This window comes from Doryrhamphus excisus, linkage group LG6 (assembly GCF_037039965.1).
Source record: "Doryrhamphus excisus strain RoL-2023G ecotype Guam linkage group LG6, RoL_Dexc_Guam_v1.1, whole genome shotgun sequence".
Classification (NCBI taxonomy): Eukaryota; Metazoa; Chordata; class Actinopteri; order Syngnathiformes; family Syngnathidae; genus Doryrhamphus; species Doryrhamphus excisus.
The window spans coordinates 23,149,030-23,161,642 of NC_136362.1; the positions used below are offsets into that span (position 1 = coordinate 23,149,030).

The 12,613-nt window shown below is 40.5% G+C and overlaps 1 protein-coding gene across 1 annotated transcript in view; it reads right to left on the minus strand.

Annotated features, from left to right (window-relative positions):
- dnajc24 (DnaJ (Hsp40) homolog, subfamily C, member 24) overlaps positions 1 to 12,071 on the minus strand; it is a 13,159-nt gene extending 1,088 nt beyond the window's left edge. The window contains exons 1-5 of the mRNA XM_058088101.2: positions 11,964 to 12,071; positions 11,629 to 11,732; positions 7,975 to 8,110; positions 4,124 to 4,192; positions 1 to 1,824 (exon numbers count right to left, since the gene is read on the minus strand). The exon at positions 1 to 1,824 is cut by the window's left edge and continues 1,088 nt beyond it. Coding sequence (XP_057944084.2) covers positions 1,595 to 1,824; positions 4,124 to 4,192; positions 7,975 to 8,110; positions 11,629 to 11,732; positions 11,964 to 12,000 — 576 coding nt within the window. The 5' untranslated portion in view covers positions 12,001 to 12,071 and the 3' untranslated portion in view covers positions 1 to 1,594. The remainder of the gene's footprint in view (positions 1,825 to 4,123; positions 4,193 to 7,974; positions 8,111 to 11,628; positions 11,733 to 11,963) is intronic.
- Positions 12,072 to 12,613: the final 542 nt, after the last annotated feature.

Sequence of the window (12,613 nt, forward strand, 5' to 3'; positions counted from 1 at the left end):
CAGCACAGCAGGTGACATTAGAACAGCAGAGTTGGCTTCCTCCTGAATTTGGAAACAATTTTAAAAGGGTGTAAGTTGTTTTCCACTTTCTGCTCCTCACTACTGTATTAGCTTAGCTGCTAGTGCAATCACATTAGCAGTATGTTTTAAAGACAGGAATATAAACAAACATTGATTGCACTGTTGAAAGTGTCACTTTTACTTGTTGTTGCTGTACTGTATTTGATACAGCAGTAATTATTGTTGAATTGTTTTACTCCACCACTGAAGCACTGCTATTGTAATTGCATAGCCGATGTGAAATTGTGCGGAAAGTTGTTTTTGAAAAGTTGTTGCTGTTTTAAGATGGCAAAAAGAATGATCAAGAAGTGGTGCATAGTAAAAAAAAGCAAACAGCACTTTAGTTGGATTTACTTTCCAATGGTTGTCTTATTGAAATAACTTTTAACTATGGTTTGACTTGACAAGCATGCACCATTTTGCGCTATTTTGTTTATACAGTAAAGTCTCGTTATATCGATATCGGTTAAAACGAATTACTACTTATTACGATACTATTTTCATTTCCCAGCAAATTTCTAGTCTTTTATGATATAATTAGCTCCGTTAGTACGATACACGGTTATTATGATAATCCGGTTACTAGGATGCCCTTTTCATCTCCCGCCAGCCAATTTGGTCTGCTTATATCGATACAAAAGCAGCTTAAATCAATCTTTGCTTAAGGATTTCAATACCAAAAAAGAACATTTCAGTCAACTTTATTTTTCACACTTCAACCACCAGAGTGCAGCACACACAGCGGAAAACACCCGTCCCTCGCGCCTACCCCTCCGGGTGGCAACACCTTCCCTATCGATAATTCCCGGGTGAATTATGTTCCGGGGTGAATTATGTCCCGGTAACCAATCACTACAGCGTAAGTTTATTTTTATTTACTGTAGTACAAAATGTATTGTAGTACAAAAGCATGCTAGATACGCAATCCATGAACTCAAGGAGAAAATTACATGCCATATCAAAGATCCGCCCACTTTTAATGCAGTTCGGTGCAGGATCGGATATATGGATAGTCCGGTTATATCGGTATTTTTTCCGACTCCCGAGAATATCGATATAACGAGACTTTACTGTATTTACATTGCAGACCAACGCCTCATTAAGTGTTGGCTGTCACGATGAAGGATCTGCAGCACCTCCAGTGTGTTCTTTTCCCCAGTTGGGAAAATGGAAAAGGATGGTTGAGTTTTCCGGTGTACATACACTTCCTCGTCACTACTTTCAAACATCAGTGTCCATGCGCTCCCTTATTCATTCTGTTAAAGCCAAAATATTCCACAGTGGGGCTGTTGAGCTGTCGCACTATAAACCATCGCTTCTGTGCCTTCACTCATGGTGGCGGATGCTTTCTCACCAGGCTAATCTGCTGCTAGCGCTCTGTATCCACTCACTCGTAGCCCTGCCTCCACATAGAGGCCTCATTCAATACGTTCATTCCACTATAGAACACAGATGGAGTCAACTCTCTTGCGCCTGTGTGGCACAGAGAGACGCACGCACACACACACACACAGGCTCGAGCTGAAGGATACATTTACACACCTTCAATTCTAGGCTTCAAACTATGAACATAGTTGCTATGCAAAGGGTATGTCACGTACACACTAAGGGAACACGTGTTACAGCATACAACCACATGATGGTCTTCCTCCGTTTCCTCTTCTTCATTAGCACCTTGCCTCCATTGCATCTGTGCATCCATCTCTTCTTCTGTCATTTGGAATTGTCCCCCACAGCGGCAGCAGTACGTATACACAAGCTCTTCTGTAAAAGGACACAATCTATTGTCAAGATATATTTTACATGATGAGAAAACAATAAGAAATGAACAGCAGTGGTGGAACAGTAACACAGCATCCCATAATCTGATATTACTGTATTTGGGGTTTACAGATTTGGTTCAGTCCAGAGGCGTAACGATTTCCCACACGGTACATTTAAAAGTGAGGTACAGGAAGTGTAGATATGTGTGCTCCTTGCTTTACGTACTGCTTCCCGTCAGTTAAGTAGTTTTTGACCCAGGTCAAAACTAATCCTCTGATTCCGTACCTTTCTAATTTTGTTATTAACTCGGCAGTGATCATGTGAATGGAAGAATCACATGACAGGAAGAAGGAAGTGAGAGCGCATGGAAGGGTGTAGCACGCATGCAACTGTTCCCAAAGACACAATGTGGCAGCGGAATCAACACCTTGCTCTTCACCACTGCCACCCAGTTTTGTCAGGAGTTTGTCACCTTCAATTCAATCGTGTTTTCCCGCCTTTTTCTTTTAATAAAAATGGTGGGGCCTGTGCCTGCCTTTCATTGCCTCCATTTTAGATTACTAAGGTGAGATCCATTATTTAATTCAATAAATAATGGTCATGGTAATACATGGCAAAACAGGAAGGTGGTGTTGAAGAGGAAGATGTTGATCTCGCTGTCATACTGTGTCTTTGGAAACAGTCAGGTCAACAATCATGTTCTCAGTGAAGGTAAAAGTAACCTTACATTTCTCTCATTTCTCCCTTCCATTCATTATTTATATGAATTTACAGTATATGCATTTCAAATTGATTTCTAAAAACATGTTTTGTGTGAACATTTTTGGCTTTCTTGAACAGATCCATTGGACTGTTTCCTATGGAAAAAATTGATTAGTTTAGCATTTTTTTCAGTTCTTCGGACCTTCTGGAACCTTCTGGAATTAATGAGGCTAACCAAGGTTTCCCTGTACTAATGTTTTAACTTAGAGTCCAGAAATCAATATGTGGTGAAATCATCCTGATCAGCACGTCCACCAGTCCAAATTCGATGCGGTCTATTCGATTTTTTCAGAGTTGCGTAAATTGTATTATTCCTTTTTTTGAAAAAATGACTAGCATTTGAGAATTACCTGCCATCACTTTGCATTTATTTTAATTCAATCCCAGCCATTTTTCTAAATTCAACCCTTCATTGCTGTTTATTTTAGATCAGAGGTAGGGAACCTATGGCTCGGGAGCCAGGTAGGGCTCTTTTGATGACTGTATCTGGCTCTCAAGCATTTCTTACCACAATAAAAATTTATTTTTGCTAACATTTTAAAGTAAACCATCACAGAAATGACTGTTAAAAATAATATTCAAAATCAACAACTTTCTTATGCATTTTAATTCGTCCATCTATATTCTGCTGCAATACGGCCAAACACCAAAACTTGATTATTACTGGGTAATGCTGTAGTCTACCTCGGTCATTGAGATGTCAAAAAAACATGTAAATGTAAACTTTCCTCCTTTAGTCAAATAGCTAAAGCTGCAGAACCAAGCCTTCTGACGAAGATGGCCAAAAGAATGAAATAAGTCTACGGAGTATGGTGCAAAACTATGCAGCAGCAGAAGTTGTATTAATGGCAACAAGTATTTGATTTATTATTAGACACTGCACTGCTCACAAAAGTGTGCTGGCCACACCCCATTGGCGTGGGGTAGGTGCCTGGTCTACGTAATTAGAGCCCATTATCTAAAACAGTTGGTCTTACATAAAAATGCACACATTTTATTGCATTCAATGTTTAAAAAAAATGTATATGGATCTCACAGATACATATTTTAAAATATCTGGCCTTCATGGCTCTCTTCGCCAAAAAGGTTCCCGACCCCTGTTTTAGATGATTTAGACTGATTTTGCCAGGCGCACATACTTTGTGTTCTATGACTATATAAACATGGGACCTATCAAAAGACTACTATTTCCGCGCATAGCTTTGAATTGTACACAATGTTTTTGATTTGTGACGGCTCAAATATCTACACAACTATATGTGTGTGCACGCTTGCTTGTGCATAGGTTCAAATGTAGCTACAATGCGCAACCTGCACAGTACACAGTACACTGCGCCAACCCAACTGTCAACTTAAAACATACGGTACGTACTGAGCCATGATGCTGGCGTACAATGACACCCCTATAGGATTCTGAATTTGGAATTAACTCCCACACGAGAAAAGTTAAATATCTAATTTTGGTATGCACCATATAATGATCAATAACAAACCAAAAGCAAATGACATACTTGTATTAGATGTTATGTGTAGTTACCCTGGTTCCAGGTCATGTCTTCCATGGAGACTGTGGTATCAACGAGCCAATCCTGTTTCAGTTCCTGAGCTAAAGAAGGCAGAAGACATTTTATGGCATGAGTAGAGGAACAGCAACCAAGACCATACTGACATTTTCTGGGAAATGCTCTGTTTATGTTGCCGTTTTAATGATCCAGTAGCAAGTGCTAAAGGCCACACGGACATGACTACAGTGGAAGCTCGGTGAACGTACACCCTGGTGTTTTTTGGTTAACATTAATAATTTACACTAAAATCTTGCCTTGGTTTGCGTACATTCTCCAGTTACCATACACGTAACTAGGCCTGTCGCGATAACTAATTTTGTTGGTCGCGAATTGTAATAGTAATAGTATCATTTTATTTGAACATCAAGTTACAATGGAATACCTATACCTATACCTATACCTATGGACAATTTGGAGTGGCCAATTAACCTAGCATGTTTTTGGAATGTGGGAGGAAACCATAGTCCCTGGAAAAAAGCCACGCACGCACGGGGAGAACACACAAAGATGCGAGGGGGTAGAGTCGAACCCGGGTCTCCTTGCTGTGTGGCCTGCACGCTAACCACTCGACCGCTGTGCAGCCCCATTCCGAGCACTTATAAAATGCATTTCTGTCACCTACTGGCCACTTTTGACTAAACTGAATGAGTTAATCAATTAAATATTTTTGTAGTTTGAGCATAGAAAATGACCGTTTAATTATGGTTTTCAACATTAGAACACCACAGACAACAAATAACACCCCTATAGTCACCTTTACACTCCTATTACCGAATATAGTGGGCATAATACAGTAATAGAGAATACGACACGTGAGCCTCCTTCCTGGTGCCTTCATCAGCCGAACATTACTGACACCTAGAAACCATTGTAGAATACTACTCTACTGTCACTGTTTAAGGAGAGACTCATGGTACATTTGAATTGCTTGATTAACAAGCGGCAAATACATGCAGTGAACATTCACACTGGAGCTGTTGTCAGCCACTCTCCACACTGCTAACGTGCTGCTAGGACTCACAGGGTAACCGCTGTAGCCACACACACGTCACTTCCCAGCTTAGACATTGAAGGGTTGCCAACTTACGCAAAAATGAATAAGGGACAACTTGTTGGCAGGGCCAACCGTTTGTTTCTTTCTGCTCTGAGATAGATAGTTCGATATTTTTGAGCCTCTTGTCTTGTTGCAATTCTGACGCCATGAGTAATGTAACGGTAACGGCTATGAGTAATGTAACGGCTAAGAGTCAGTCTAATGAGTCATGTGGCCGTTTTGCAGTGAATGGACTTGCGGTGCCATTCTACACCCCTCCAAACAACGTAGTTACAACATCACTCAAAACTGAAATAACACTGAATAAACAGAATTGAAGACAGATTTTTGATTAAACAGTACCTTCAGAAAAAACAATAACAAGTTTAAAAAAAGTTGATCAGGCCTCAACTGTATCACCTGTATCACCATGCATTAGAGAATGTGGACACCCAGCGGTCAAGGAATGATAGTCATGTCAATGGATCAATAGAATGGTGAACAAATGTTCACACTTGGCTTTAACAGTTCAGCTGCAAAGTCATTATCATGTTCACTTTGACAGTGATAATGACTTTGAGCCATTAATAATGAGTGTTAAACTTGCTCAGGTTTTAATTAGTGTTATCACCGTGTGAAGGATAATTGCTGCTAAACGAAATATTCATCTAAGGCTGGCAGAGGATGGCAAAGGCGAGGGTCGCATAACAGATCACAAAACCACAAACCATCCAAACAATAATAACCAGAATTCTATTAAAAACAAATGTAAAAAAAGTGCTATACACCAACATTGCATCACTAAAATGTGAACAAAGGCGAAAATAACATTTAAGAAAATCTGACTGACGTTTAGCTTATTCAGGGCTGAACACCAGCGCTCCTAAAGGCAAAAAATAAGGAACACAGAAAAATGATTAAATATTGCAGCTTTATTATTAGCACTAAATGTACACAGTAACCCATATGCACGTGTACATATAAACAGAGTGCCATCAGAAGGCCTACATCTCCCTGGGCCTGGGGCCCACATAAAGGGAGCCTATTATGCTAATTATTCAGCTCTTTGTATCAAGTTGTGGACTCCTACAGAGCAGATACACACAATAACCAGTTCAGAAACCTTTCTAGATATTCCAGCTGTATTTCTTTGGATTTTATGCTTCCTGCAAAAACGGTCTGTTCCAGTTTAGTCCACCCACTGCCCGCCTCCAGGCACACCCACTCTGTTGTGATTGGTCATTCTCGCAAGCGCTCAGGAGGACTTTGGGTGTTGTGTCAATAGGTGTCAAAGCCAACATGATCAACGGCTTGAGCATTTTAGCATTAGGTTTTCAACAGTATCGGTAACATCAAATGTGGTCATAAGTTTTTTGCGGATCACCAGTGTTTAAAAAAAAACCCGGGTAGACCCACTGAAATGACTCGTAGCAACTCCAGACGCATTGAGCTTGTAATTAGCAACCCTGCTCCCTATATGCACACCCTATAATGCTACACAGACAACCGCTTTTGTTCCATGACTTGTGTTAGGGACACTGAACTACGAAATTGTTACTTACTGCTTGCTCTTCTGACTCTTCAACACGACCAATCTGTAACATTCCAAATGGCCAGTGTTAGAACACCCTCTGACACCGAGCGGCGTTCAGGGCCATCCCAAACTTCTTTTAGCGCTCACTTTGCAAATCTCATTTTGTGAAACTTTGGCATGGTTAAACACAAGAATACAACATTGCCGCACCAATCTAAGCTTTTCAAAGAGCCACCCTGGTGAGACATTTTTGAGGCACGTTTTGCAGGGTGCAAAACTTCTATCACTCTTACAAAGACTGGAAGTCCCACACACGGCAGACATGCTTGTTCTGGATGCTGCAACGGGGTCGGAACTGATATGGCAAAACTGGCAGATATGCACTGATGTCGATACTGTCCTTTTTCACCGTATCAGCCAATACCGATCTGTGGCAGATCGATCAGAGCACCCCGAGTTTAGAATATACTGAAGGCCAGAGAAAATGAGTCGCAGGCAGCAACACCACCCCTGCCTGGGAAAATCTGTATCGGGACCTGACACTTTTAAGTTGCCAAGCGACAGCTTCAAAACATTCAGGGCCAAGATCCATGTGGCCCACCATAATTAAATTTGGACTTCCAATGGATTGTTGGCTCGCACTTATAAACAAATACCAACTAAAAAGTCTGGGACTGTAACTTGGCATTACAACTCGGTACAGTAGATGACAAAAAAGTGGTGGTTGATTCCCTGTACTGCCAGTGTCAGAGCTTGATCCGCATTGCTGGCAATAAGTTAGACCCATTTCCAGTGAGGGTTGAACTCCACCAGGGCTGCCCTTTGTCAAAGATTCTGTTGTACTGTAAGTATATCTTCACCCCTTTAATGTAAGGAGTGTTTTACAATACCCGTGGGTGACATGCAGATTGTTTGACAATGGGAAGCACGTTTATTTTGGTACCCAACTACAAGTCTTCAAAATAAGAGCGTCATTTTCAGTTTGTTTACGAGTTGTAGCAATGTTTGTAGCAATGTGTGCTAAAAGGTTAGTTGGTTTGTTACCAATATATAAAATGTGCATTTCAACTTCAGACAAGTGTATTTCATTATATGGCTTAAGACTGGTAGCTTTTATGCAAGACTTATGCTGAATTTTAATTTATTGTCATATCGTGATATATCCCAAACATATGATAAATGGTGGGGTCCATATTGCTCAACCCTAATTTGAACAATGGTGGCCAATGAATGGGAATAAAACAGATACTTCTTACCTCTCCTCTCTTGGTCGTATTGTCTCCTGGTGCTGTGATCACTCAGGATTCTCCAGGCCGCATCAATTTCAAGAAACATCCTCATCCCAGACTCAGCTTCTGAATCACACACATCTCCAAGACGGTCTGGGTGGCACTGTTCAAACCAACAATGGGGGAATATGACTCATAGGTGGGGGAAAAAAAAGGGACAATATGCCCGTAAGCAACACAGGTTTGCAATACATTTTACACAGTGTGTGTGTGTGTGTGTGTGTGTGTGTGTATACGCACGCACGAAAAGCCCTCCCATTTCCCACAATATAAACAGTTCAAGTGAGGGACATAAAGGTGATCCATGGAAACAAATGTGCGCCTGACCATCGTGAGACAAGTTCGTTCTACTCTACCGGACCCCACACACCACACCTCCTGGCCCCGCCCTCAAGGTGCACTGAACTGCTTTTAAACACATCACCTTCTGTGACATATGTAAACGGTTAAAAATGAATGCATCAAATGACAATGGCGTTCTACCATTGGCTTTTTTTCTGGCAGTTTTCACTTGTAAAATGTTGCTTTCGGGGGACAAGCCATGTATTTAGGGGGGCGTCCTCCCACCACACCTACACCCGCCCCAGTGTAGAGTCGGCTCCGGTTGGCATCATACTTTCAGCTGCCGTGAGGTTGAGTTTGTGCATTACGTCTCAGATGTGATGGGGCAATTAATCCAAAAAAAGACATGCTGGTTCAGACGCTTACATTCAATAGTCGTTGCCATCATTGTTCTTCATAGACCAGGACCAGGGGCCTCATTTATAAAATATTGCGTAGAACTCATACTAAATGTGTGCGTACGTGTAAAAGCTAAAAATGACGTACGTCAAAAAATATTCTGATTTATAAAACTCTGCGTACGCACACCTGCACGCAATTAGCACGCAGTAGCATAACAAGAGGAAGATGAGCGAGTCTGCTGTCGATAGCGTCATTGGAACGGGGGGCACCATGGGAGAAGTAAAAAAATATGAAATATGTCAAGGCACACAATCTCCATTTTTGTGACCATGTTTGTAAATTATTCTTAATTGATAGCACATTTTAGATCAGGGGTCTCAAACACACGGCCCGCGGGCCAACTGTGGCCCGCAGGACACTAGTTTGAGTCCCCCACCTTGATATTAAAAGTTTAATGTTAGTGCGGCCCGCGCAAGTTTGATATGGATGCTGTATGGTATCATGTACCCAGAAAAAATTATTACGTTTGATTAATGTTCATGTTAAAGGTTAAATAACTGTTAATAGTTATCCTCCCTATCCGTGTGGAAGTGGTAAGTTTTTGGCTATTTAAGTTTAAAGGAAATAACTTGAAGGCTACCGTTTAGGTCGCTAGCTCTCTAGTTTGCGAGTTAGCATGTGTCTCAAGACCCTGCAGTTGCCCAATATGTTGTAAATAAAAAAAGTATAAATGTGTTTTGACAGTTTGAGTCATTGTCATGGACAACAAGAACTCCCAAAAACATCACATGCCAACGCAACATACGAATAAAAGCACTCTCACTAGTTGAGCGGACCAAAAATGAACAACTATACAACTTTAACTACAAACTGACCAACTATTTGCATCGACGGTGCCGCAAAGCACGCGTCTCACTGCGGAGGAGCAGTCATCACATCATATTAGATAAAACTTCAACTACGATAGAAATGTTCTGCACATGGTTGAATATTTATTCCTGTTAAAATTGATAATGCTGTTTAAATGTGTGTTTAAGAAAGCTGAATCCTACTGTGTTCAGTGTTTACATTTCAATAAATATTTGTTTCAACTTGAGACCTGGAATATTTGTTGCTTGCGTGAGTTTAGATGGTAGCCATAATTTTACATCATAATATGTGCTGGAATACAACACTGGGCACAGGGTGCCACAGAGTGATATGTCAATTTATCGAGGGCTCATAATTACGATCAATTTTATTATTTTTTTTACCATTCGATAAATCGATACATGCATTACATAATAGGCCTACTCGTGGGCAACACTGTGTTGAGAAAAATTGGCGAAGGGGCCAACTACCAATATATATGTAGGTGGTCATCGAACAGAATGACATACTTTCTCACGGTGCAAAAAAGCAAGAAACAGCACATCCACAGCAGGTAAACACGTCACATCAATCAACTACTACAACAACTAAGCGCTAAACATAGCACATGACTTAAAACTGTCATTTCCAAATGCCTGCAAGGTATGCTGGGTAGCCCAGCCGGACCACAAAACATTGGGCTGCAAGCTGCCAGCTACAGTTTATTTTGTTAAAGATTTAAAAAAGGAATTTTGGAGGGAAAAAAAGTAAAAAGCTACTGAGGGGGGTCTGATGTGCCCTGATCTAGCATCTTCGGTTAGCGTCCTCTAGGCCAGTGATTTTCAACCACTGTGCCGCGGCACACTAGTGTACCTTGAGAAACCGGCAGGTGTGCCGTGAGGAATTATCCAATATCACTTTTCATAGTTAACATTGATTAATCATCATTTGTAAATATTATGTCAATAGCCATGAATATATGGACCCAAATATTCCAATTGCATTTGGTATATTTGCTCAAACGGAAAGAATTGAACAGGGATGGAATATTCCTTTAACCAATCCGATTGAGGTATCTTGTACCCGCTCAATCAGAAAGTTGTCAGGGTGCCTTCTTCTTCGTGGTGTTTTTCTTCTTCTGTTGTTTATGGCGGTTGGCAAGCAGCTTTCGTGTGCATTAGCGCCATTTGTGGAACAGAATCTAAACACTTCTGTACTGTATTCATAAGTCCAGTTTTATTAAAAAAGAAAATATATATCTATATAAAACATGTCCTGAGTTTAATTATAAAATATTAGCAAGATTGAATGTGATCTTTTCGTGTTTAAATTGATCCCGGGTGCGTTCTTTCAGCGCATGCTCAGATATGACGTAACACGCAGATCCAGACGTTCTTCACTTTTAAAAATGGAGGCCAGCAATCGGCACTGGACTAAGCAAAGTTTGTTTTTGATTCAAACTAAATTTCAAGACTGGACAGATGAAAAACTGGCAATACGGAGTTATTCCAACAAGTGAAAGAAAAACTCGGGGAAGTCGGTATCACGTGATGTTGGTGTTTACGTTTTACTGGGCATGCCCCCATTGACTATTCTGGTTGATTTTCACGGTGCATGTAGACAAGAGATTGGAATATTCCTTTCCATGGATACCATTGTTTCCCGAAAAGTCATTCGGAAAGAGAAAAATTGGTGATGTAAAAACGTGGCTACTGTGGAGTGTCTGTGGTGTAAAGACTGGCAGAGCAATGTAATATTGGTCCGTGTGGCAACACCTACCTTGTTCCTCCCATAGACTTATTGATGCACGTGTGAGGTCGTGGTGACATTTTGGAACATTTTTGGTTAGTGGTGTGCCACAAGATTTTTCCAATGTAAAAAACGTGCCGTGGCTCAAAAAAGGTTGAAAAACACTGCTGTAGGCAGTCGCCTGTCTGTGCTATACGTTTAGTTTGGAATAATACATATTTTAATACACAGTATTTCTTGAGACACTCCAGAGAGAGAATCATCTGGAAGTGTCACCATATCATGTCATATTTGCCTGTATGTTGTGTGTGCTGGATACAGAGAGAGTCTAGTGTTTACCTGCAAGGCGAGCTTCTGATATCTGCGTCTGAGCTCCTGAAATGAATCTGAAGGGTTGGCTCCCAGAACCGCATACAGATCCTTCCCCGCTGCCTCAGACACACCTTCGTAAATTCAAGCACGACAAATCGAAATTAACGCAACATGAAAGTATTATGTGTCAAATATGGGATCATTTCCACAGAGCTCATTTCAGCTGGTGTAGACCGAATCGCAAACATTGAAATCTGGGTGATGTTTTGGCAAAATATGACAAGGTACGTTACAGAAACTATTCAATAATTGGTCGTTCACTCACTGCAGTTTAACATACATTCGTGAAAGATAATACAGACCTGCACACACGTTGTTGTTGTTGTTAGCCATTTGCATTCCGCCCCTTGACAGCGCAAGTGCAGCTGTTGTGACGACTCCGGAGGGAAACAAAAGAAAGCCAAAGTTAAGTTCCGCGTGTCACCGGCGTCAAGTGTGGTATATACGTAGTATAAGTATAAATATATATATCTATATTGGTGATATATAGTATAAATATGGATACTTCACGTTCATAGTTCACCATTGCGATTTTGAACTACTTCAAATTTTAGTTATTTTCAAATGTTTTGGTGAAACCATGGCCGCCTTAAACTGTTTACATGTATTGACCTAATGGAATTATAGACATTTAGACAACAATTTAGACAACACTGAATATAAAGTGGTTTTCTTTATTTATGCTTTTCGTCTATGCATGTTTATTTCTTCACACCCTGCAAAAAACTCCAGAATGAATTAAATCAATTATACAATACCCTAAATTCTGTCACATAAAATGGATTAAGATATTGAATATGGAACAAATATATCAACAATGGACACAAATTGTGTTGTGTTTTATTCATCTGTTTCCCACAATACTGTTCCTCAAGGAAAGGACTTGAATTAAAGGTGACATATTATGCTTTTTCTGCTTTTCTGACCTATAAATGTTGTGTTCTCATGTTAA